Source organism: Acomys minous, assembly GCF_964271855.1.
Source record: "Acomys minous genome assembly, chromosome: 1".
NCBI classification, from domain to species: domain Eukaryota; kingdom Metazoa; phylum Chordata; class Mammalia; order Rodentia; family Muridae; genus Acomys; species Acomys minous.
In genome coordinates this window covers 7,271,210-7,298,176 of record NC_140483.1, presented here as the reverse complement: position 1 = coordinate 7,298,176, position 26,967 = coordinate 7,271,210, and the positions used below count along the sequence as shown (strand labels likewise).

General features: G+C 41.2%; 1 protein-coding gene across 14 annotated transcripts in view; it reads left to right on the top strand.

Moving 5' to 3' along the window:
* ESRRG (estrogen related receptor gamma) overlaps positions 1–24,957 on the top strand; it is a 604,250-nt gene extending 579,293 nt beyond the window's left edge. For all 14 annotated transcript variants that reach the window (XM_084773293.1, XM_084773294.1, XM_084773292.1 and 11 more), the window contains 2 exons: positions 11,001–11,270; positions 21,007–24,957. In XM_084773293.1, the coding sequence (XP_084629419.1) occupies positions 11,001–11,270; positions 21,007–21,251 (515 nt within the window). In that variant the 3' untranslated portion in view covers positions 21,252–24,957. The remainder of the gene's footprint in view (positions 1–11,000; positions 11,271–21,006) is intronic.
* Positions 24,958–26,967: the final 2,010 nt, after the last annotated feature.

Sequence of the window (26,967 nt, the reverse complement as noted above, 5' to 3'; positions counted from 1 at the left end):
TTTACGGATCTAAATATTTCACGGGAGACTAAAACTTCCCTTGGGCCTCCCAAATAATAAACTTTCGGCAGAGAAATAGGAAAGGCTGATGTACTTCGAGGAGGAGCCTGCTGCTCCAAGAGAATTCTCTCGTTGAAGCATTTAGTCCCTTAATGCGAATTTTCTGATCTGCTGTCATTCTCGCTCACACACTGAGTGTCACTGCCTCCAAAACACTTGTCATTCTTTAATGGAAACAAAACAGTCATTGCAGCCAGAGCCGTAGTGTCATCTCATAGCGCCTTGCTGCGTCGGCAGTAGTGGAATGACAGAGAGGCCCTCGGTAGGGGCAATTAAAATGTAAATATTGATATTTTATTATTTGAAATTACTTTCCAGTGCGGCATTTAATATCTCTCCATCTGTGCGGCTCTGTTTAGCGGTCACTTTACTGCAGCTCTGGGAGCCTGAGCAGCGGCTTGATCCCCGTTATGTCAAAATGCTTGTTGCTGCTTAATTTTGATATCTAATTAAGTGGAAAAGTACAGTCCACACTGTAATCCATGGCATCTTAACCAGCTGCTTGGGTATATTTAGAATTAATCTCCACTATGGAATCATCCTAATGTATGCAATTAAGAGTCTGCCGATGGCTAATTAGGTGTATTAGAATCAGGCCCTGCTTTTTTTTTTTTTTCCTTCCCTCCCTCTCTCGATTTCCCCCTCTTTCCTTTTGGACCATTGCCGATGCAAGAGTGTCTGCCTCCAGAGGTGTTCTTAATGCCACTCAAATCAAGTTAGGAGATGGCGCAAGTTCCTAATAGATTCGTCTGTTGTATAGTAAGCCCTGGAGTTGCCTCTATATTTTCCTTGAGTCAACCTTGTCTGGGAGTTCCTAGGAATTCCTAGAGAGGATGGACAGGGTCTTGGGGCCTTGAAGGGACTGCAGAGGCCAGAGGCGATCTGCATGGATAAAACCATTTTCAGCACACAAGAACAGGAGGGTGGGAGAAGGATTTTGGGGGTCCTTGTTCACTTAAGCAGGGAGAGCTTACAGCTGCCTGTGCTGCTGTCTGCATGTCCCAGCTCACTTTTGAATGGGAGCACGCGTCTCTGAGAATCAGCGCACAAGGCCCAGGCTAAATATGGCTAGACGCCATTCTGTGCTCAGGAAAGCTGTCACCCGCTGACACGGAAGGACTCTCAGGAGATGTGCTGTCCCCAGTTTTATTTTTGCTTCATTTTTGTTCAGCCAGTTCTCCAAACGGAGGACAGTCAAAGAGGACTCAGGCAGGACCAGAGAGGAATTGAAGGGGTTGTTCCTATTGTCGGCGAGAAGATAGCTGGCCATCCCTCCTGGAACTTACGCCAAGCTGTAATGACTTAGCTGTGCCCCAGCCAGCCAGCCAGCACTGGCCACGGACTTGGGAGTAAATATTTGTGAACAGACCTCCCTCAGCCACAGAGGAACCCGTGCCACAGCCTGACTCCAAAGTGAACTCTCAGAGGCAGAAATATAGGAAAGCCATTTTCCCCAAGATGTCTAAAGTACGAATCATAGCCAGATCTTTCAGGAGAGATGCACGCAATATCTCCTGTATTGCCGTTGGAGCTCCGTGTCGGCGTGCTGTAATTTCATGCCAGTGACATGTGTCTCACAGACAACTAGCTTCCTCACATATTCGCATGGATGACTGCGGCGGTGCTTTGTCCCTGGTGGCCCATGCTGCAGAAGGCCACGCACTGTCGTTTGTTCTCTTTTCCTGCCTCTCCATTTCCTTCCAGGTCACACGTCAGAGCACAATACAGTGGCTGTTTTAGGACAATTAACAGAACGTCTCCAGGGGCTTCTTTCCCTTTGTTTTTTTTTTGCTCTCCTGGCAACAAATCAAAGTGAGAAGGGCAGGTGAGGGATGACCATCAAGTTCCCACACTCAGGGCCCTTATCGGTTTGGTGTCTCTACAGCATGAGGGAGTAAGGGAATCTGAAAAAAAAAAAAAGAAAAAAAAAAAAAAGAAAAACTATTTTGTTTAAAAAGAAGTTAGGTAGTATCTTTGGGAGTTTCAGAGATACCAAAGAGAATTGATTCCTGCTTCTGTCAGTGATTTGTCAGTGATGGTCCAATACCATCTTTAAAAGGAATTTTGACTGGGAGCAGGGTACCAATTTTCAAGTATAGGGTTGAACTTACATGAAAGAAAAGCTTCAGGCTCCCCCAATTCCTACACCACTCCATGGCATCTGCGAGGATGTGTGGCTCTCAGCCGTGGGAGAACTATGACAAAGGCATGTTTTTAACAAGAAGCCACAGTGTTTGGTGAGCCCCACCCCCTCCATTGGTCCTCAGAGTGACGACCACTCACCTTCTTCTTACTAATCTAGAAGCAGTTGGAGGCAGGAGGTGATTGTAAACCTCTCTTCTTCCTCTCATTTCCTAGTTTGCAACATTCAAGTAAATAAACCTGTGAACCTGTCTCCCTAATCCTATGTAGCTTATCCCCAACTTATCCAGTGTGTGAAACATGCTTTTAGATTCCTATAGTATGAGGACATCATGTTGGGGACACATAATAGAATGAAGCAACCAGGGGTAAGGTATAGATTTACACTTAATATAGTCTATAGTCTGTTTCTAAGTAATCTGGTTTTTAAATAAATTCTTACTAAACTTGACATATGGGGAAAAGAAAAGCATATATATATATATATACACATATATATGCACAACAAAAATATACTATATGCAAACTATTTTGATAATGTTAAATATATATATAGTATACATATGTGTGTATATATACATACATATATATGTGTGTATATTATATACGTATATGTATATAGCATACTTTGGAGTCAGAAACAGTGGGGATGAAAGCCTTGGAAATAATAAATAAAAGGTTTTTCAAAACTCCCAATAATTTTCTGTTGTTGCTCTTAAAACAATTAATTCCAAATTAAGGTTGACTAGCTCTTTAATGATTTTGAAGACCTTTAGAGGCATATCTAACACTCATCAGTTGAGTGTTAGATGGGAGATTGTAGCAGAACTTTATAGGATGCCAGGCATATTATATTAATAATTTATTACATAGTTGACTAAAACTTAAATGACTGCAAAAGCTATTTTTGACTCTACAGTTTACTTCAGCAAAACCTGTACATCATCTTGTATTTCTTAAATCCAAGCTTATCACTAATTACCTATAACAATTAATAGCAAAACAATCAATGTTTATGAAAAACTAATGGGAACCTGTCTCTGACATGTTAGGTTTGAGGTGGCCTTGCCAGGTTTCTTATAGCTTTTGACTGACCCATTTTATCTTCTCATATTCCTGTAGGGCGTGTCTCAGGTGATGTTTGTTCTTATAACAGGCAGAAGTTGTTCTTCAAAGATATTTCCTCCTTCCTCCTTCTCCATCCTTCACTCCTTTCTTCCTTCCTTCTTTTTCGGGTGTGTGGGTGATGTGTGCATATGTGTGCGTGTGTGTGGATGCACATGTGCTGAGGCCGGAGGATGCCTGGCGTCCCACTCTATGACCTTATTCCTTTCAGATCAGTTTCCTGCCTGAGCCTGCAGCTTGCCCTTCCAGCTGGCTGACCAGTGAGCCGCAGTGAGCCTCCTACCTCAGCGCTTAACCAGTGCTGGGACTACAGCACACGTGCTTGCCCAGCTTTTATGTCATGCTGAGGATTCAAACCCAGGTCTTCATGCTTGCATGGCAAGCATGCCTACCCACAAGGCCACCTCTTTGGCCTCTCAAAATTATTTTCTAAGGAAGGATGGGCACACTGTTTTGATAACGTGAAACATGTCTACATGGCCTTTAAATTACGGTACCACCGTGTTCAGATGTAGTGGACAGCACAAGGCAGAAGCAACGTCTTTGCTGTTTGCAGATGTCTGATTAACAGCTTTCCAACAGCTTCCCAAGTGCTCCTCGATGGCTCCTGTACTGTGACAAATACTTGTGACTGGGTGAGTGCTCGCACACAGGAGCCCACATGTCAGGTGTGCATCTCAATGACGCTGTCTCTGTGTTGTTTTCAGAAAAATGAAAATGATGACCACTGAAAGCTAGTGTCCAGCGTTTCAATGAGTGCTGTCCTTCCTCTTCCTCCTCCTCTCTTTGGCTTGCTTCTTCTTCCTCCTCATTCTTCCTCCTCCTCTTTCTTCTCTTCTTTCTCTTCCTCCTCTTCCTCCTCCTTCTTGTTTAATGAAGTAGATATAATTCATCATCATCATCATCATCAATTTTACCTTGGGCAGCTTTCCAAATGAGTAGATTTGGTTTCACCTAAAAATATTTTAATCTACAAAAGCAATAGACATGTATTCCCTCTCCCCCTTTAAGATGAGAGAAGCATTGGGTACATTGGCTCATCTTTTGTTAGAGGAGCTCAGGTTTTCAGATGTTTAAAATCTCAGCTATAGGCTATAAATATGTGTGTTTAAATGTATATATTTAAATATATACATACATATATATGTATGTATATATTTAAAGGTTCACAGTACTGGAGCAAAGAAGCCAATTCCAGACATCTGTAAGAAATATTTAAAAATTATGATTTTTATGGATTCTGTTTTGATGTATTTATAGAAACACAAGAGAAGCATTAGATAACAGTATTAGACTATTACCTTTAATTCATAATTAGGGAAGGATGGGTAAATGTTAAGACAGGTGGGTAAGGCTTTCCTAGAAATTACCTGGCCCCTGTATAATCTGATAGGCAGGGTCAGCAAAGAGCTCTCCTTGTGATCAGTGCTGTGGTAATCACTCGCCGAGTTCATGTCAAGGCCGTGGGCTACTGCATGGGAAGGGGGAGTGTTCATGTGTATGCTGGGGTGTGGCATCTGGTTTCTAATTTCCAGTGCCCGGTCATCCATCTGGAAAGTCAGTCACTGCGCTGTGAAGGAATCACCCATTTACTCATTCATCACGTGTTGAGCGAGCGCCTAGGTGACTCAAAGCAAAGGGTCCCCCATCCACATGAAAACCCCGAAATCTCATACAAGGAGTCAGGCAGGTCCAGCACCTCCCCACAGCTACTCCCTGCCACCTGCCACTTACGCTCAGGGATATTTCTGACTTATGTCTCTACCTTCCTTTAGTTTATGTTACATGAGTGTCCCTAGGACTATACACTAATCATGATAACATCAGCCAGAATGGAAGCCGTTGAGCATGTTTGAGGATGGCTTCACCAAGGGAGTAGGCCAATGAAGGACCAAGAGGGCAGCAGGCAGTGGAGGCATGGTGCTCCTGTTTACCTGGGTGGTGGAGCTGTTGCTTTGAATATAAGGGGTTGGAAGGCTAGCAGATTTTTTTTTTTACCATGCTATGGTGTACAGAGAAGGGTTACCAGTGGAAGACCTAGGCATCTTTAGGAAGTAAGATGAGAAGAAGGAAAGCGGTTCAAATAGTGAAGGAAATTCAGTGTTATGCTAGAAAATTTGAATTTTTATCCTGCCAGAATTCTGCAAGCTAAGGGGAAAAAAATTTTAAAGGTCATTATTATTTATATTTTATTATCTTTTTGTAAGCACACAAGATAATGGCTTTCTTTATGACCTTTCCATATATCTCTCGTCTTCGTTCACACTCACCTCCCGGACACTAGCCCTTCTACCTCCGTCCGCTCCCACTGAACCCCTTCACCCCCCCCCCCAACCCTCCTGCAAAGCGTTTTCCTCAATGGAAGGTGTATTGATAATTTGTATTTAAAGGCCGCTTAAATATCTAGGGGTAGATGAGAGAGATGGTGTTCGAAGAGAGAGTGGAAGCCTGCACCAAAACTACGGAGGGGATGAGAAGACGGAAGAGTGTGTGCAGCAAAGCCCAGGCTTCCCTCTGCATCCTTGTACGCTTTGACCCATATTTACATTACTTACAGTCTTCTCTGCACTGTGCTCTGGTCTACTTTCACTTACCTGTACAGCTTGGGGAGAAAAGGGCATCATGCTGCTTGTTTTTTTCTTCTCTAAAGTGCTAAGCACACCACAGAGCCTATGTAGATGCCCCAAGTGTCTATGTATGAATCTCCTTACTGTAAAACCTGGTGGTACAAAGTTTGCCATATCAGGGTTTCAGGGAGCATCTTTTCCACCTGTGCAGATGAGAGCCCTGAGTCTCATCAGTGCCTAGGTGGTAGATGCATCAAGGGCTCTTAGGCCTGGGTTTGGTCCTTAGGATCCATGTTTAAAAAAAAAGTCTGGTGCAATTGTGTGACCACGTCATCTATCACTAGGGAGGCAGAGGGGGAAGCTTATCTGGGGCTCATGGGTTAGTTAGCCAGTTAGTTGATGAGATCCAGGGTCATTGAGATGCTATGTCTCAAAGAGTAAGAGTGAGGACACTACAAATACCTCCAGCCTCCACACACACCTCTACCCCCATACACACACATGCACATATGCACACACGCATGCACACACACACACACACACACACACACACACACACACACACTCACTCTCACAGATGCATGGCCAAGACCAGGATCTATGCATTTTTGTGGCTCATAGAACAAGTGATAATGTCTGTCAATAGGTGCAAAAAGCAACTGGCTTAACAGCACAGTAAGTTGTCTCTACTAAAGGTCCTGCATCCAAGCATCTAGTGTCAGCTAAACCCGAACTTGAGTGACTCTTGCCTGTGTTACATCCCCACTATAGCTGAGTAATGATTGTAGCACAATATGCTATTTGTTGGGGGGGCGGTGTCACACTTATTTATTTATTTTTATTTATCGTGGAATAGAGAAACTACAGTCCAAAACCCATGAATAGACAAATCAATGTGTTGGTTAATGGATACTGCCCTAGGGATTTAAAGGTTGGCATTCTGTTTCCAGCTAAGCAGCTGACAGGGAGATGCCTCGCAGGGGTTAAAAACCAAATGCCCGGGCTGCAGCCTATTTCTGTCAACACTCTATTCAGGAAATAAACATTTATGCTTTCTGAAATGAAAGTGTATTTTTGAAGACTAGCCGTCAGATATTTTTTGCCCTTCACACTTTCAAATGCTTAGCCTTTTTTGTACGTTGACTGTAAAGTGCATGAGTTTGCCAGGCTGAAAAAAAAAATTGTTACTGACGAGTGCCCATGGCACCACTGTCAGTTCCTGAAGGCTCCAACAGAAACAGGCAAGGAGCTTGGCACAAAGCATGCTTTCTTCAAGTCTACTACCTCAGGGGCACCCGCTTTTTGAGGAGCTCTTCAATCCTTCCAAGTGATGTTATTCTCCACTGTCATCTGGTGTATTTGGAGCACACTGTAGTGCAGATAAACACACAGTTTAGCTGCGGGTCAGGGTAGAGAGCCCTTCTGCCGAGCAAAATGCCTGAGACACAGCAAATGGCACTGACTCCAGGACAGATGAAGAGAGATCAGACTTGTCAGTGGCATCATTAGAAGGCGCTGCAGAGGGGAAAGAGAAAGATGTGCTGGGCGTGTTTTAAAAAGCCGTAACAGGGCTGAAGAAGGAACCATAACCGGCCGCGAGCCAGAGATTAAGATCTGGGGATGGAGAGCTCATGAACTTTGAGGGACACAATGGCAAACCCCATCTCATTTCACTGGAGAAAAAGGTATCTTGCCAAAGATAGCTACATGTTATAGATGACAAGGACTCGACTTTGTAGTCTGCTGGCTATAAAACACCATTAAATGTCCTGGTAAGAGCACAAACAAGTAATTATCATTTGGACCCAAGTATCTGTGAGCCAGTAACACAATCATGCTTTCGAAAGAATCCCTAGAGTCAGCTTGATTATTGAAGCGTTTTCGTTTACGCTCATCATTTCGGTGTCTGTGCTTTGCTCTCGTCTCCTGATAAAGATATTATTTCATCCATGTGTCTTCACGGAAGGGAAATACGGCAGCTCTCCTAAAGGGAGGGCGAGAGGAAAGCCAGGCACGGAGGGTGGTGCATATCAGTAATCCTAGCACCCAGGAATCAGAGGCAGGAGGATCACAAGTGACAGGGCAGCCTGTGCCATATGACAAGTTCAAGGTCAGCCTGGGCCACGTGTAATAAGCAAGCAAGCAAATACATACATACATATATACATACATACATACATATATACATACATACATACATATATACATACATACATATATACATACATACATGTTTTATGGAATGGAAATAAACTTTTTATTGTATATCAGACCCCTTAGATGGGGGTGGGGTGGGGCAGGGGAGATGACTGTTTTGGAGGCAGCCTGAGGGCTACCTCAGGGTTTGGGCAGCAGGGGAGGTCTTTGTGTGTCAGTTTCTGGACTGTAAAGGTGAACTTTTAAAAAGGGCCAAAATGGTGAGACGCTGATATTTTAAGCCAAAATGAGATCGAAGCACAGACTGCTGTATTCTATAAAGCAAGGGTCTTTTTCTTTTCTTTTTCTTTTCTTTTCTTTTAATCGATGCTTTGTAAAAATCACACTGCTTTAACAAAGTAGAAAAAATACTTCAGGACACCAAGCAAGCAAAGTTATTACAGCCTATGCTAAAAAAAAAAAAAAGGTGCCTTTTCTTTCTCTTTATATAATAGTAAAATAAAAGGAAAAGATTTAGGTTTGCAAACCAGATGACACACAGGCACATATACAGAGCCATCAATACAGAGGAAACAAATTGCAGACTCAACCTTTAAAAATGAAATTTTATTGCTTTTGCTTAATTAAACCCCAAAGAAATGTGGCAGACATTGTTGTTGTTGTTGAAAAAAATGTTAATTTGTAAATCGCAGGGACAAAGGGGCTCCGTGCAACTTTAAAGTTTCCGCACACGTAACTGTCGATAGCGCGCCTTCTCCATCATCAGCCCTAAATTCACATTGATGCCTCTTTTCTTCTCAGTATTGATCCTTCCATGAGAACGTAGATTTGTATCTGTTAATTAATGCGTCCTGAAACAGCGTTTGTATTAATCAGGCAGATAAGAAAAATTGGATGGCTGCACCCCTGTGACAGCCGTAAAAGTGCTGGCCCTGATAAAATCACGGATGGACCTCAATAAAAAAGTTCCTCCTTCCACTCAATAAACTAATCATCCTGCTTTTAATTATTCGGCAGGAAGATGTGTGGAGATTGGAGGATGCTGTAAATCTATTTACTAACAGCGGTGTCTGGGAGGGAGGATTGGCCTGTCTCAGGACGATGCTCAGGGCTATGAGGTCCCTCCATCTGCTGCGGCAACAAACTGCTCTTTAGGATCCTGAAGAGGAAGAATTAAACCAGGAAAATTAAAAAAAAAAAAAAAAGATTCATTCCTTCAAGCCCAGAAGTTTCCCAGTGATGATTTCTGCTGCTTTTGTTGAGTGAATTTGTAAAAGAAACCCCTATTAGTGTTTCTTTTCCAGTAGGTCAGTGTCGGTAGGAGCAGGGGTGTGGAAAAAACAGTCTTGTTTCCCTCTTGTAGAACTTAATTTTCTTTGATAATTAATTTCCTTCATCAAGTTCTTTAAAATAACATCAGGATGTATTTATTAATGTAATATCAAAATTAAAGCCTTATGCAATTAGACTCAAAGAAACCCCATCAAGTGCTCCATAATGAAAGAGGTGCTATGACAGTCCAAGGCAAGGGAAGTGAAGGAACTCTCTTCATAGTTTTATTAAGCATTTATAGGCAATGCTTTACTGTTGTATGGAACAAAACTGTTTCGATGTGACTAAAATTGAGACCAACTGACAGGAGTCAGGAGCTTTTGAAGGGGGGTGCACATGGATATTCATGATTGGGTCATCATGTCATAATGTTGCATTAGTTCCAAAGATCTCCTTTCTATAGGATTGCTGCTAGAGAGGCTGTAAATCAGTGACCATGGACTGGGCACCATACTTGGATTCTCTGCATATCATCAGAAAGAAAATTTATACATTCCAGATCTCTTGGAAACAGTCACCACATCATCAGCTATCATCACTGACATGTCCTATTCCAGTATGGAGCTCGAACCTCTGAGATACAAATATATATAAAATATATATATATATATATATATATATATATATATATATATATATATATATATACACACATCTACTTAGATCTAGTGAAGTAGATCTAATTGTCCTATTTCATCATTCCCTATTATACAGGATTTTACTTTTGTTTCTCAGCTTTTGTTTCTTGTTACTCAAGCATAGAAGACAGTTTGCATAGCCCCAATGGATATTTTAGTAAAGGACAGAGGCAGGTATTTCAGGTGAAAAGGAGATGCAGTGGTTGCACATTGTGAGTTGTCACTTAGAGCACTTCCCACATCTGTCCTGCCTAGGAGGAGCGACCCAGGCCATGCCTGAGCATTGCCAATAACGGTTGGGCTCTGGCTCTCTGCCTGTTCTCTGCCAAACAACTATTTCTATATTTAGATTTTTTTAAGCAAATAGACTTTAATGATAAGAATGGATTGTGGCTTTTCTCTTCCACTAGAAGGCCGCTAAGCTAAGACTTCCTCTTTCTGTATCTGCTGGTGAGCGTTTAAAAGAGAAATCTGTGTTGATATCAGCAGGTCAACGTCTAGCTCAGAGGGCTCATTTGGTTTTAATTCATCACGTGACTGTTATGGAGACACATTTCCAAGGTGGTGATGCTCATGTGGCTTAAATTCTTTTCTTCCGGGAGGGGGGGATTACTTTTGCCTTCATCAACCCCATCAATATTAGTTTTTGAAAACTAAGTAGTTGAAGGCAGCTGAAAAGTCTCACCCCCTTTAATGTTGGAAACAGCACGGAGAGACGGTGTAGTGTTTTCTCTGTGAATGAAGGTAAGAAAACCCGTACCTCTCTCATGTGTCCCAGCGTGACTTGTAACTCTACTGTAGCCCCTACCACTGCAGCTGGCTTGTGATGTCGAATTTAGGTTCACAAAATGATACTGAGGTTGAAGAGAAACTTCTAATGAGAGCGCAACCTGGTTCTGAGCTCCGAGGAGGCAGAGGCCAGCCACCTTGGGAAGCCCCGGTTGCATTGTGTAACTCACTCATCCTCCTTCCCGTGCAGGCTTCTCCACACTGTCCCTGGCGGATCAGATGAGCCTTCTGCAGAGCGCATGGATGGAAATCTTGATCCTCGGTGTTGTGTACAGATCACTTTCGTTTGAGGACGAACTTGTCTATGCAGACGACTATATAATGGATGAAGACCAGTCCAAATTAGCAGGCCTTCTTGACCTAAATAATGCTATCCTGCAGCTGGTGAAGAAATACAAGAGCATGAAGCTGGAGAAAGAAGAATTCGTCACCCTCAAAGCGATAGCTCTTGCTAATTCAGGTTGGCATATTGATGTGGTCATTGTTGCATTGTTAACGTTGTCAGTTTTCCCCCTTTTCCCTCTCTTCTTGCGGATTTGTGAGACCTAGTTTGTAAATTCCCCGTGAGTCAGCAAAGTTATAATCAGTGCAGCTTTCTAGTGAAAAGTTAGAAAGAAAAATAAACTTAAAGGGAGCTGTTCTTATTTACTTGCTCTCAGATGCTCTGACACTTTTACCACCCTGTGCTTTTACTAATTTGGACCACAGCAAAGCAGAAGGTCCTGGGGGACTCACACAAATGGGCACTGTTGGGACGAAATTAGCTCTATTGTTGTTTCTGTGCAAGTCAACCTTAGTGAGTTATGGGGAAACACTCCCACCCTTCCTCTAAAAAAGGCCAATTTTGCAGTTGAGAAAAGTACACACCATGTTGCCTTTTGATTTTTGTTATGAAAAAAAAATGTGCTATGCCTTATAGTCTGGAATTCTCTAGACTTCAAATTCTGTTGAAGAAGCTGCCTTCAGTGGTGGTTAAGATATATAGGAATAGCGACAAATACATATGCCTTGCATTTGAATAGGAGTGTGCTAAAATTGCCGCAAACTCTGGTAAGTGAAAATCACTGGTACTTTATAACTTTCCCTTTGTGCCTTCCCTAATGCTAGATCGCAGTCTTCAGTGTCTTTTAACATTTGCATAAACTTCAGGATAGATCCCTCCTAATGAAAGGCTGATTGTCAGATACCTGCATGTCAATAATGGCTCTGAAGCCATGTACCATCGACAGACACACGGTGCTCTTTCCAGCTGCTTTTGTTTTGACCCTATCTTTGAACTTTATCTTGGTTGCCGGCCAGTAGTTTTCCCTTTAATTACAAGAAGGAAACTGTCAATAAAATCTGTTAAATGGGATGCTACGAGTGGCTTGAATGAGCGGACGGCTATTTGTTCAAATTCTGCAGTATTCAAGGTATTGACAGTTTGTTTTCTGGGGCCATATGTGACGATCAATCTCAGGCTGGGCTCAGCCGCGCTGAAAAATGAAAAACCAGATTGCTTTTGCTTACTTGTGGATGACGACTTTGTGATTTGGCGCGGTCTGGGCAAGATGAGACCTTCTGCCCAAATTGCCCCCATGAGAGCCGGGATGCGTGACTGTTTTTAGAAATAATTTTTAATTGATTTTGTAATTAACAGTTCATCTACAATATTGATGCACGGATCCTTGGACTGATAGAAGGGAAATTGTTTTCAACAATGAAGTTGTACCTTCCTATTTGTCTTTATAATGGGCGTTAGCATTTCACAGTTTAATTGTGAATATAACCTGCTCCTTATCATACAATCCACTTTCCCTCCCTCTCCCGTGAAACTTAAAATATGATTTTTTTTTTTATGGGCATGAAAGATCACCTTGTTTTAGAAACTCACAAGAAACCCTTGCCCTGCTCTGTAGAGGGTGTAAGTAGGATACGAGATAGAATTTTTTTGAGAATTTGTTATTTTGTTTTAGCCTCCATGTTATAGGATCTCTCCAAATTAGATGAAAAAATTTACAGTACTGGTTTTACAAAGAACATTTACTCGATAATCATAAAAATGATTCTAACTGAAACCATTTACTCTGTTCATTGTTTTTGTTTTTGTTTTTGTTTTTGTTTTTAACAGAGTAAGCACATTTTATATCTTTTTATGTTTCCAATTGATTTTGGAAAGTGTTGGTTAATTGTGAACACTGAGCAATGCTACAACCTCATCCTCAAAATCACTAGGAATTGGCAACTGGCGATGTCCCAGGCACACTTTATAGCTAACTGTTCTAGTTTAGACTAGAACTGTAATCAGTAATATTGTTGAAACACAGACACTCCGATCCCATCTCTTCTGCCGTCAGGCCAGGAAATAATCTGCATTGCTGCAGGCACAGAAGTCTTTGTTTAACACGGTCCTTAGTTTCTTGTGTGTAAAAGACTTGGTTAGGATTCCCTACCGTGTCGGCTCTACTTGCTGAGCATCATGGCTTTGCAGAGCATTTCTGTGTGCAGGCAATTCTAACATCGATTTAGCTTCTTGGTACCAGGAAAAATGAGTTGTGTCTAGTTCCAAACCACAGTTAGGTCCTATCAAGACCTTCTTTATAATCACGCCACATTCCTGGGTTGTATTCAAAATAGCATTGTCCCTACCAGCTCCACCGAAAGCTCTAGCCTTTCACTTTGAGGTAAACCACCTAGAAAGTCATTTTCTTTCATAATCTAAATATAGGTTACTTACTTTGTTCATTTGTTTTTGCCATAATTTGGAAGACAGCACCAAACATGTAGATTTGGTGTTGTTTGGATCCAACTTGAGTTTCTTAAATCATAATAGTCATATCAGTGTGAGCACATCTCTGTGAGCACATCCTGTGAGTACATCTGTGCATGAGCATCCCTGTGAGCATATCTGTGTGAGAGCATCCCTGTGGCGGCATCCCTGTGAGGGCATCCTGTGAGAGCATCACCGTGAGGGCATCCCTATGAGGGCATCCCTGTGAGAGCATCCCTGTGATGGCATCCCTGTGACGGCATCCCTGTGAGGGCATCCCTGTGAGGGCATCCCTGTGAGAATATCTTGTGAGGGCATCCTGTGAGTGCACCCTGCGAGAGCATCCCTATGAGCATATCCATGTGAGGGCATCCCTGTGAGGGCATCTTGTGAGAGCATCCCTGTGAGAACATCCCTGTGAGAGTATCCTTTACTCTATAAGTCTGTATCCTCTTCATTTAAGAGAACCAGGTTTAGGCTTTTATGTATTTTCTTTACTGTAAAGTAAGGTAAGTGAATTAAACAATCTCCACTGTCATTAAGTGACATAAATATTTGAAAGTAGTTATACAGGTGAGGTAATGACATTGTTTTGGTATAGGGGCATTTGGTATGGAGACTGTGTGCTGAGCCTTGAAGGAGGAATATTAGTATCTCAGTGAAACTAAACAATGAGAGGAGACATCACCAACAAAATCCCCCTTGTAAAATACAGGCACCACTGGGCTCTTAGACAACTCCAAAATTTTGCCTCCATTTCTATGATGTTCTACAGAGAGCTTTAGTTACTGACCAAAAGGTTATACCTATTTACTTGTTTGTTTATTTGAGAACTTTTCTATAGCCACCTCTTTAAAAAAAAACTCCTCTTGGGGCATCTCTAAGCGTATACATGCAGGAGCCATGTCTAGCTGAGATAATCTGACAAAGACTTGAAGTCACTGTAAGACAAAAAGCTGGACATGTCCCTGCTCTCAACACATTGTTTCTGTCCCACAGACAAGCATGCTCCATGCTGTCGAGGTCCCACTTGGGCCATTCCAATCTCACCTAAGGAAACCTAAACTGATAGTGCTAAATTACTTTAGAATTCAATGTCTACTTTTTATTTTGCTGTCTTCTGAAAACTATAACACAGGTGTCCCTTGGTATTTGTGAGGAATTAATTCTAGACTTTTTTCCCACAAGGAAAGTTACAAACCTGCAGAATTTCAAGTTTCTTATGTAAAATGGCATGGTTTAATCTAACCAACACCTGTTTGTTTTATTAACTTATCTCTAGATTATTTATAATAAGTGGTGGCAGGTAAATTCAGATAAGTGTTTGACATATCATGTTGTATAGGCAAGGGTAAACTGTGCATGTTCAGTGCAGACATAAGTTGTGTCTTCATTTAAAAAATGTTTGTTCTCTCATCTCTGGGGGTCAGAATTCCACAATCAGTATCATCAGGTGTAGTGCAAGGAGCTGACATAGCTCAGCTCCTCTGGCAATATCACAGAAGAGTCTGTTTCTTTGACTTCTCTCATTGGTCACATTACATAACATATCTACATCCATCCATCCATTCACCCATGCATTCACTCATCTATCCATCTACCCATCCACCAATCCATCTACCCATCTATTCATCCATCCATTCACTCATCCATCCATCCATCCATCCATCCATCCATCTATCCACTCATCCATCTATCCATCCATCCATCCATCCACTCATCCATCTATCCATCCATCTATCCATCCACTCATCCATCTATCCATCCATCCCCATCCATCTATCCATCCACTCATCCATCTATCCATCCATCCATCCATCAAATCTATCTATCCATCTATCTTTCCATTTTCTCTTACATTCTCGAGACAGTGTCCCGCTATGTAGTTAAGACTAGCCTTCAGCTTTCAATCCCTATCTCTGTGGACCCAGGCATGCCCACTGCACCAGACTCTTTCTACATCATAAAAGCCCATGCTGTGGAGTCTATCCTTCATGGCATTGCTATCCTGTTCCTTTTATTGGCCTGGCTATTCCAAGAGAGTCTCCTATATGAAGATTCTATTATAATCACATGTGAAGTTGCTTTAGCCCTGTGAGATGCCTCATGGGCTCTAGGATGTAGGACTTGAGCATCTTGGGAGTCAATTTCAGTCTAGCACAATGAGTGTAATAAAACAAGGTAAAAGAACTGAGACTGAAAAGGAGCCAGGAACCCCTCCAGATGTCCTATTGCAGCCCTAACCTTCTCCCTTTACTCCAAAGCAACTGCTTGTAGAAAAGAGGTGCTAAATAAACACTTTTGTTTCAGATAGATGCACTGGATTCTGTGAATGTAACAGGGGTACATACAGGGCTAGTTAACTCTATCCTAAAGAGGAACCTCATGTATAGCATCTTCTCTCCTGGCTTTTATTGTTATCACTTCCCTGTGTTTGCTATTAAATTGTGTTTAGTGGTTACGGTGGAGTCTTGCTAATTTTCTAAAGAAAAAATTATTGATGGACATTTGAGTCTAAATGTATAATCCAAGTCTAAATGGTCCCCTTTTATTTACATTTTCTTTGGTCTGTTGTAGAAACTGGAGCATCTGCCCTGCAGATTTCCCTATAGCCTGGATGCTACAAGCTCTCAATTTTTTCTCTGTTCTCTGATGTTTGTGTACATCACACTCAGGTCCTCACCCTGTGGCACCTGCAGGTAGCTCATGGTTTAGTGAGAGGCAGGCAGTGATGTTAGGCTTAAGTCACTGATGACTCAAATCCACTCATCACTAGAGATTGCAGAGTATTAACTATGGCCTCAACTTTTGTTTTTCATTCAGTCATGAGATATGTATGAAGTCCTGGGTTTTTTTCCTATTGACTTTTGGGGTACTAGGAATATAGTTTATAGACAAAAGAAGACAAATACTTGAGTCCTCTTTGTTTTCTAGTTTTCAAAATGTAAAAAAAAAATTTCTTTTAAAAAGTCATTATAAACATAGGTATTTGTGTTTACTAAAGCTTGGAGCTGCTCCAATTTAGTCAGCTGTTGATTTCTAGAGGTTTCTTAGGTGACTTAGTAGATTTAGATGATACTTAAGCTATTTGGTATGACAAGGTATTCTATTCTCATTTGAAACCATGGCCAATGGCAACCTAGGGCATTTAGGAACCTTCATATAAATCTAATTGTATGTGTTGGGAAGGACAACCTTGTCACTGACTTGTATTGCAATGCCACACGTTTTTAGCTCTGTTGGCCCGTTACTGTGCTTTAAATAAGACATAGGATCAGGGCTTTTCACTCTTTTAATTTTGAGAGGCAGCCATCTTGTTAATCAAGAGACCATTTATTGTAGAGTTGACCAGCATGTCTGAATGGGAGCTGATTGCTGACCATAGGGTCACTCTAGAATACTGTAGCTAGTGTGCCTAGAAAATTTGAGACATAAATTCTCTTTTAAGAAACAGACTTTTGTTCATGTCTCCATTTTGTTTTGTTGTTTAGCTAGTTCTGTTTCATTCTTTTAAGGTTCAGGAATAATAGTCTTTTCCATGTAGACTACATTGCATTGCTAGGAAAGCACTCCACACTGGCCCACATCCTCTGGCCTTTATGTTGGCAGTTTATAATCACCCAATGAAGCAATCATCTCTGCCTCACAAAGGGGACCACTAGCTACAATGATTCATGTAACGTACTAGACTTAACACTGAGCATACATGTATAGTCCTGATACGCAGTTCTAGCTCAAGCAAGACCTGGATACTGAGTCACCACTGTGGAGAATGAGCTATAAGCAGGAAGTCAGTTCTCAAATTGGACTATTGATCTCCGAGTTGCCATGCCATGTCCACAATTCAGCTTTACTACAGCTTTACTACAGCTGATGAATAAAAGTAAAGTCTTTGGTGATGGCCAGAAGAGTCATTGGATGTTCCAACTATGGGAACAGATGTTTATCTCTGTTCTTGGAGTCAAAGACTAGGATGATGCCCTGCCACATGGTACCATTCATAGGGTAAGATATCAAATATTATGAAAGCGGAATTGGAGAGGTGACTCCAGTGATTAACAGCACTGATTGCCTATCTAGAGAACCCAGATGTGATACCCAGCACCCACAGTGTAGTTCACAACTGTCAGCAGTTCAAGTCTCGGGGGTAAGAGGCCCTCTTCTGGCCTCTGCATGTACTGCACACACATGGTACACAGACATATAGGAAAACACCAATATACATTAAATGCATACATGCATACATACATAGATTTAAAAAAACACTCTACATAGCTAATTATTAAGGTGATTACAAAAGGTTGAAACAGCCCATAAGTAGTAGTATATGTGTCTTATTTGAACTCTGGTTATATTTTGAAATTTTAATTCTTTTTAATAATATATATATAATATATATTAACCTACTCAGTAGTCCCCAACCAAGATTTACTGGAAAGTTATGGACCAAGCCCCAATATTTTGATTTAGTGGTTCTGGCCCCGGGCCCAGGTATCCAAGTTCCTTACCAGCTGGCCTAGTGTTCTTGCTGTGCAGCTTTACCCTGTCAGTGTGTTCATGAACTCATGATCCCTGCTGTCGCCTTTACCCAGTTTCCACCCATTCTCATTCTGATATCTGTTTCCTTGGAAATGTATTTGGAGAGAAACTAGTACCACCAACCAAAGACAACCAATTCAATAATCAGTGAATGCCGCCTCCACTGAGCCTGGCGCCTGCATGTCAACCAAGCCCAACACACAGAGCAGATTCAACTTACAGAACCAGCACGTGAACCAGGGCCCCTAATGGAGACAGATATTTCCTTCAGCAGTCTGCCAGCTGAATCACGGTCTAATTAAATAGTTCAGATTTAGTGAGTTTGCATTTAAAGTATTAGCGGATCTGAGGATGGGTAAAGCTAAAACGAGTTAGAATCTCCTCGGTAAATGGGAAGTTAAATTATCATAGTAATTTGATTAAATCATTTTTAAATCTCTCCAGCTAAATCACAGCCTTTAAAGAATAGTTTGAAGTCTTAATTGCTGTTTGTGAGCATATCGCTCTGCTATTTGTTCTCGCCTCATTTCCTGTGACATCCGCTCGTATATCTCCCTGGGCCAGGCCAGGGTAGCAGCAAAGGAAAAGCTGAGGGGAGGGCTGCAGCGGGCTTCTCATGTTTAAAGTCACAACACATAGAAAAGAGAAACATACTCCAGTTTATTAGAGTAGTTATGACCCAAACCAAAGGCAGGAACTTGGAGGCAGATTGGGAAAATATGAAATAGACATTTCTAATCATTACTCCTGTCCCTTGCAAAGACACAGACTTCACACAACAGAGATGTCATGGCTAGGAACACTGTAGAGAGTGTTGTTGATGAAGATGGAAGAGCCAATGCCGTGAGCTCACTCAGCAGTTCCACGTCATTCGCTGGAGAGATGAATACCGTCATCACTGATATATATTCTGGGAGCCAAATTTGATGAAAAGAAAACCAAGTTCTGGAGCTAGTGAGACGGTTCAGTTGGTAGAATGCTCCCTGGCACAAGTAACAGTGTTTGGATCACAAGAAACCATGCCAAAGGCCAGATACGGTAGCCGGCGCTTGCAGTCCCAGTATAGGGAAGCAGAGACAGGAAGACTCAGGGGACTCACTGTCCAGCCAATCTAGCTGCCTTGGCAAATTGTGAAGAACTGAGACCCTATCTCAGAAAGCACAGTACATCATGCTTGAAGAAGGTCACCTAGATGCATATGCGTGTGCACATGTACATTGACACATTCCAACATGCATAACACACACATACATGCACAAATAGAGCAAACTAAGTTTGAGCCTGAGACAGCACATGGTTAAGGGTTATGTACAGGACTAGTGGCTACAGAACAGCTGCTTCCCCACCTTGTTCCATCCCTCTATGGGTGATGACCCCTTGGAATGCATCATAGAGTCTACTAGCAATTACCCTGACACTTCCCTTATACTTTATTATCTCCCAAGATCATTTTCAAGTGAGGAGAAGGAGCAAGAAGGAATAATAACGAGACTTCTAGGCGAGGGTCTTTTGACCTTCCCTCATATCTGAGCATAGCTGCACTATAGCCATGGTTACCATGCCAAGTTAACCTGAGCACCAAGGCAGCATTGTATAATCCTGGGAGGTAAACACAGAATGCAACTATTATCCCCTTAGTATAAATATTCTCTGATTTATCAGTGACTTGGTAAAACAATTTTATATGACCCTGTAATAGAAAAAAATAACAGAATAGTTTTAATGAGCACAAGAGTTTCAACAATATTTGACTGCTTATATCTCTTGTTCTAATTCCTTTGCCTGTTTGTTGTTATTTGATTTTATTACAAGGTTGTGTTTAGTTTAGTCTGTGACATATGTTTGAATTGTGTGAAACTTTGTTAACTACATATATATTTGCACTCGATACTCACAGAGAAAAGGGATTATTAAACAGGAAGTGTCCCCAGAGAGTCCGTTATGTGTAATTAACAGATAAACTGTCATCAGAATCAATACAATGTGCTAAATGATTCAAACTTGTATATAATTAAGTGTCTGTTTTATTTTTTATCCACATTTCACATTTCTCACAAGGATAATTACAGCAACCTTGTTAACCCTTTTTGTTCCTGACTGAATTGGATTGTTAAATTAGTTAATTTAGGGGCAGATTCGCTATTACAAATGTGAGAAATGGTCTTACAACTCAAGGTTGGCAGGGAAATAGAGTACATAAGAAGACCTTAATAACATGTTAGCAATACATATAAAATTTGGACACATTAAGAAACTCCGGGGATGCCATTATAGTGAGAGGCTCTGTGTATCATGTGCAGTTGTTAATTATGATCTTAGTCATTAACTTTTTCTAACCTTTGAGAAATGGGCTTTAGGGTAGGAATTTTGGATTTAAAATTTATTGTAGCTAATATTTAGAATTTTAAAAAATATTTTTATTTATTCTTTGAGAATGTATTATAATATATTTTGATCATATATATATTCCCCCCAAAGTCCTTGTGAATCTCCCCTGTCCGCCTTGTTCGCCTGTGTTCATTTGTTAAATGAACACATGTAAAAGGCTTAGCGTCAAGCTGCTAAAATTATATTCTGTTAAAATGTTCTGCTAGTCAATATGTAATAGATGCTGCAGTATATGTGGATTCCTACCAGTAAAATAATTCCTACCTTCCAAGCTTGTATTGAAGATTACTAAGTGAAAACCAGGGAAAAACATACTGATGGTAGAAACAAAGTCTTTTGAGGCAGCTTTGACTTTGAGGTACCCAACAGCACACAGGCATTCTACTGAGAACCTTTTCACCTGTGCTCTTTGTGATATTGGTTTGTGGTGTGCATGTGGGTGTAAGACGCTGCATTTTGTTCGGTTATTTTGATTTTTACTTTTCTCCTGATTGCTGACATGTTTCGCTTTGTTGTGTAGATTCCATGCACATAGAAGATGTGGAGGCTGTTCAGAAACTTCAGGATGTGTTACACGAGGCCCTGCAAGATTACGAAGCCGGCCAGCACATGGAAGACCCTCGCCGTGCAGGCAAGATGCTGATGACGCTGCCCCTTCTGAGGCAGACCTCCACCAAGGCCGTCCAGCACTTCTACAACATCAAACTAGAAGGCAAAGTCCCCATGCACAAACTCTTTTTGGAAATGCTAGAGGCCAAGGTCTGACTAAAAGCCCCCTGGGCCCTCCCGTCCTGCACGTTGAGAAGGGAAGATAAACCCAAGAGTGATGTCGAAGAATCTTAGAGTTTAGTGAACAACATTACAAATCAACAGACTGCACTGATATTTTAGCAGCAACAGTACCACGCAGCCTGCGGATTCCACTAACCCTTCCCCATAGGTTCCCTCTACTTGAGTCCGCTGTTCCTCTGGTCATGACCCCATCTCCCCTGTTCCTCTTCCTTTATTGGTGGTTCCTACTTTCTCCCTCCCTCCCTCCCTCCCTCCCTCCCTCCCTCCCTTTCCTTCCCTTCCTTTCATCTTCTTACTTCTTTCTTCTTCCTTTCCTCAAACTTCTTTTCTTGCCTTGGTCTTCTCCCTGTTTCTTTTCTCACCCCGCCTCCTTCACACTACTACTCAATACCTCTAATTGTAAGGAACATTTCTCTTGCCTCTTGTGTCTCTTCCCTTTCTCTTCCTCCCCTGTCTTTCCCTTTCCCTCCGTCCCTTATGCTGCTGAACTCTTAAAAGCGGTCTCTAACTGGAGAGAGATGGAAGCCAGCCCTGCCAAAGGACAGAGATCCATAATATGGATATGCCAGTGAACTTGTCGTGAACCATGACATCCCCAGTGAGTAAGGAATCAAAGAGAGGACCGTCCCTGAAGTACAGTGCAACGCAAACGAATCGACTTAGTGCAGTATTAAATTCCACGGAGCAGCCTCCGATCAGACAGCTTAAGCGGCGGCATCGGCTGCTCCTCCTTGCTTTCTCATCTAGATCAGTTACAGCCATTTGATTCCTTAATTCTTTTGTCAAGTCTTCCAGGTATTGGTTAGTTTAGCTACTATGTAACTTTTTCAGGGAATCGTTTAAGCTTTATTCATTCATGCAATACTAGAGAGGGTTAGGACACCGCCACTTCGTGCTGGCTTTGAACTATTGAACTTTAACGAAGGACAAATGAACCCTGAAGGAAGATTTTTAAAAAAAAATGTTTCATTTCTTCTTACAAATGGAGATTTTTTTGTACCAGCTTTACCACTTTTCAGCCATTTATTAATATGGGGATTTACCTTACTCAAGCAATAGTTGAAGGGAAGGTGCATATTACCACGGATGCAATTTATGTTGTGTGCCAGTCTGGTCCCAAACATCAGTTTTTTACATGAGCTCCAGTTTGCCTAAATGTTCACTGACACCAAGGGTTAGATTACAGCTACCGTAACACTGAGTGGTCACACCCATGAGCACTGCACATGGGACCCCTATCCGTAGAATTAGCACCAGTCCACCTCCCTGCTGGGAGGGACAGTCGCCATACGATTTCTAGCTGCCCTCGTGTTTAGGAATGAGACGCTGCCTGCCTGTGTGCAGCTACAAACTCTCTCAGAAGGAGCTGTGAGCCAATATCACTTCAGAGGCAATAAGGCAAGTGCCAGAATTCAAACCAACCAACCATCAAAGACAGCAGACGCCTGACCAAATTCTAAAACCCTGCTCCCAGAGGAGTGGATCCACTTAGGGATGGTTGTTTAAAAATTAACCTCCGGCTTTGTTTTGTTTCTTTGTTTGTTTTTACCAAGAGCTAAGCCAACAGGTGTGCTTTTCAACAAGTCACAGCATGAAGGTCAGTCAGGTCTCAGACTGTAACCAAGTGTAATCTAAGGAAGACATCAGACACCCCTCCCGAAACCTACAGTCGCCGAATAACCAGAAAACCGTAACCTCCGTAGAACGCTTTACCAATGGACCAGTGTTAGTAGCTGCTCTCTGTATTCTGTGGACAGTCTTAATCTATGTACACAGATGTAATTAAAGTTGTACTCCTAACAAACAGAAGAATAGTTCAGCTTCAATGTTCCATGTTTGCTGCGCTTTTCTGAACTTTACGTTGCATTCAGAAGCTGTCGTCTTGTTGTCGTGGTGTTTGGATTCTTGTGGTGTGTGCTTTTAGACACAGGGTAGACTTAGAGACAGTATTGGATGTAAACTTCCTCAGGAGACTACAGTAGTGTACTCTACTCCTTACCAGTAATAACTAAGAGATTGAAACTCCAAACCAGTATTCATTACGATCAGACACACATCAAAATCATAATAATATTTTCAAAACAAGGGATAATTTCTCTAATGGTTTATTATAGAATACCGATGTATAGCTTAGACATAAAACTTTGAATATTCAAGAATATAGATAAGTCTAATTTTTAAATGCTGTATATATGGCTTTCACCCGATCATCTCTCAGATGTTGTTATTAACTCGCTCTGTGTTGTTGCAAAACTTTTTGGTGCGGACTTGCTTCAAAAACTATTGCTACTTTGTGTGCTTTAAGCAAAATACCTTGGGCTGAGGCGGTTGCAGCCCTGTGCTAGGAATACTGTGTATCTATCATTAGCTATATGGGACTATATCGTAGATTGTGGTGCTCAGTAGAGAAAGTGACTGTAGTGTGAATCTAGGTACATCATCATTAGCAATTCATTCGGATGGTCAATAACTTGAAATTGATAGCTGTGATAAGTTAAAAAACAAAAAACAAAAACAAAACAAAACAATTGGCAAATCCCTGACCACAACATCAGCAGAAAAATACAACTCCTGGGGGGATAAAAAGGTGCTGATCCTGTAAGATTCTTTCATCATGTAAGTGTTTGAAAACATTATTTTCCAGAAGGCTCATGCAGGGTTCAACTTACTACTGCGCAATCACACAATATATATATAGACAAGTGGAATATAGACATTATACCCACCATGTCACGTATCACACTGAAGTCTTTGGGCTTCAGAAGCCAGAGCCTGCACGTGATCACGTGAGACAGAGACACATTTAAGGAACATACAATATGTAATCCTCAGTTTAAAAGACTTGGCCTCTTAAAATGACAAATATCTCACAACTAAGGGGAAATAAACTAGCTTAAAATGTAGAGCTAAAGAGTATGCACGGGCTTTAGGGTAAATACCCATTTGTACCTTGCTCGAGCAAAGTTTATTGTTTTTTCAAGTTTCAAGCAAGACCATTTAGTTAACGCCAAGGGTCAGGAAGTCACCAAGGTGTATGTGTTAGCCGTGCGATTTCCAGTTTTATTTTTCTTTTAGGTTTGTTCTTATTTAAAGCAATATGATTGTGTTGACTCCTTGTAGTGACACTCGTGTTTTAATCAAATCAGATTGTTGTATTTATTCCACTATTTTGCATTTAAATGATGACATAAAAGATATAAAAAATTTAAAACTGCTATTTTTCTTATAGAAGAGAAAATGGATGTCGGTGATTGTATTTTAATTATTTAAGCATCTCTGTTTACCTGCCTGGGACAACATTTTATGGCAGTCTTATGTGCAAAGATCGTAAACGGACAAAACAAAGTTTAAACTGCTTACAATGATCCAGGAGTTGCATTATAGCCAGTAGTAAAAATATTAATGATAATAATAACTAATAATAATAATGAAACCATGTCTATAGCTGTAGATGGGCATCACATCTGTAAAGCAATCAATTGTATATTTTTGTGATGTGTACCATACGTGTGCTCCAGCAAATGTCCATTTGTGTAAATGTATTTATTTTATATTGTATATATTGTTAAATGCAAAAAGGAGCTATGATTCTGTGACTCCAATCAGTTCAGATATGTAACTCAAATTATTATGCCTTTCAGGAGGATGGTAGAACAATATTAAACAAGCTTCCACTTTTCGCTGCTTTTTTTTTTGTATTGTGTTTTTTTTTTTCCCCTCACTAAAGAAACAAGCGGATCAACTGTGCCCTTTGTTGCCTCGACTCAAAGAGCAGCTCTGAGGACCCAGGCCCTAAAAATAAAGTAGGACTTTAAGTAAGAGCTATATAAAGGCTTGTCAGAAAGAATTCTAGGGTGCCAAGAGACATTTTGCATATTTAAGGGTATGCAAAGTGTCTCATGGCACATTAGAATTCACTCTGACAGGCCTTTATATAGCTCGTATTTAATCTTAAGCAGCCCCACATCATCCTGCATTACTCAAAATCATTGCCTCTATGTCAATGTCATAACAGAAAACTTTCCCCTATTTTAAGATCATATTAAAACCTGTGAGAGATATCTATTATTTCCTTCTATCGACAATTAAATCAAGCTCTTGGGCTGGCACACACAGCTCGGCAAGTGCCTGGCTTTAGCGGAGGGGGTCCACGGAACAGCCCACTGGCCAGCTCTCCTGAGTGGGAAGTCTTGTCAGAGCCCTGGGATCCGTGCACAGGGAGGAGGCTGTCCTGGAATTCAGGAGTGTTAAGCAGCACTGCTGACAGCAAGTGACCTTTTACTGCCCTTGCAGCTTCGGGTCAACGTGGAGCTTCCCCTGGACCGTCCTAGAGCCGTCAGCCACGTGCTAATACGCTCTTTCTTGCAGTCTCTGCCCAGCCTGTCTTTATTTACTCTGCCCGGGTGGAGGATGCTTTGTCACTCTGCTTGCCCACCTTTCAGAGGTGGCTGCTTCTCCCGTCATGATGGTGACACAAAGGCCACTAGCCAGAACTGGTGTTTTTAGGACCTTGAGATTACCTAGCTAGAAAGAAAGCTCAGAGTCCCTGTTGTTACTTGAATGTCTGTAGTGTGCAAAAGCCAAACATAGTATCTTATATTCGTATATTTTATTTTTTGAGCTGGTCACATACTTGTGTCAAATTTCAGGAACGTGGCATTCAGACCTCAGAAGGGACATTTTGATCACATTCTTCGGGAGAGGACCTCTTATGTGCGGCACATTCATGTACCTTTAAAAACCAAAACACTTAAGTTCTCTTGTTTTTTATTTATAAGATATAATTATGAGATAGCTTTTCCAGTATACACACCTAGCCCAGCTACTTCAGGCATAAAAGGAAGCCACTGTGGGATTTTGACATTTTTAGATGTTGTATTTGTCAGTTTAACAACCAGGTAGACTTGTATATTATTTGTTCCTTAGGATTCATTTAATTTTTAACAGTTTTCAAGAAACTATTTGTCTCATATTTTAACATATTAGAATGAATGTACATTACTTCTCACATTATTTTAATGAACAGTATCTCATCCCTTCAGGGGAAAAAAAAAGCACTAGCCAAGTGTTGCATTCCAAATATTTTAGACATTCAAATTTCATAAAACTTCATGAATACATGGAAAATGAGAGAAATTTATAAAATGACATTAAACTTTAATGATGAATGTAATATAACCAATAAATCATAACTCACAAGAGTAGACACACCCTTTTGTGTCTTATGCCAATTACTTTAGAGACATCAACTAACAACAGGTTTGATGCCACTGTAAGCAACTATTTTAAAAAAGCAATGGTTCTCAAACTTGTAGCTATGTTGTAAACTTCTCAGAAGTACTGGACTTTCCAGATACTCAGTCCTCACCCATGAAAACACCGAAACAGCTTCACTGGGGTCTGCAACGTGGCCTGGATGTTGGGACATTTGTAGAAGATCTTCAGATAGCCTAAAGATAAGGGAGGAATCCAGTACTCTGTGTATTTGTAATTTTCTCAAGCCATATATGCACTTAAAATGAGCTTACTTGCATTGGCCGTGCATGTTTGTAACTAAAGAAAAAAAAATTCAAGGCAGTAGATCTCATTTTACTTTTACATTTACATTTACCCACAAAGACAGGGGAATAAATGCCAAATGGGATGATATCCTCCCACCTAACTCCATCTCTGCTTATATTGTCCCTCC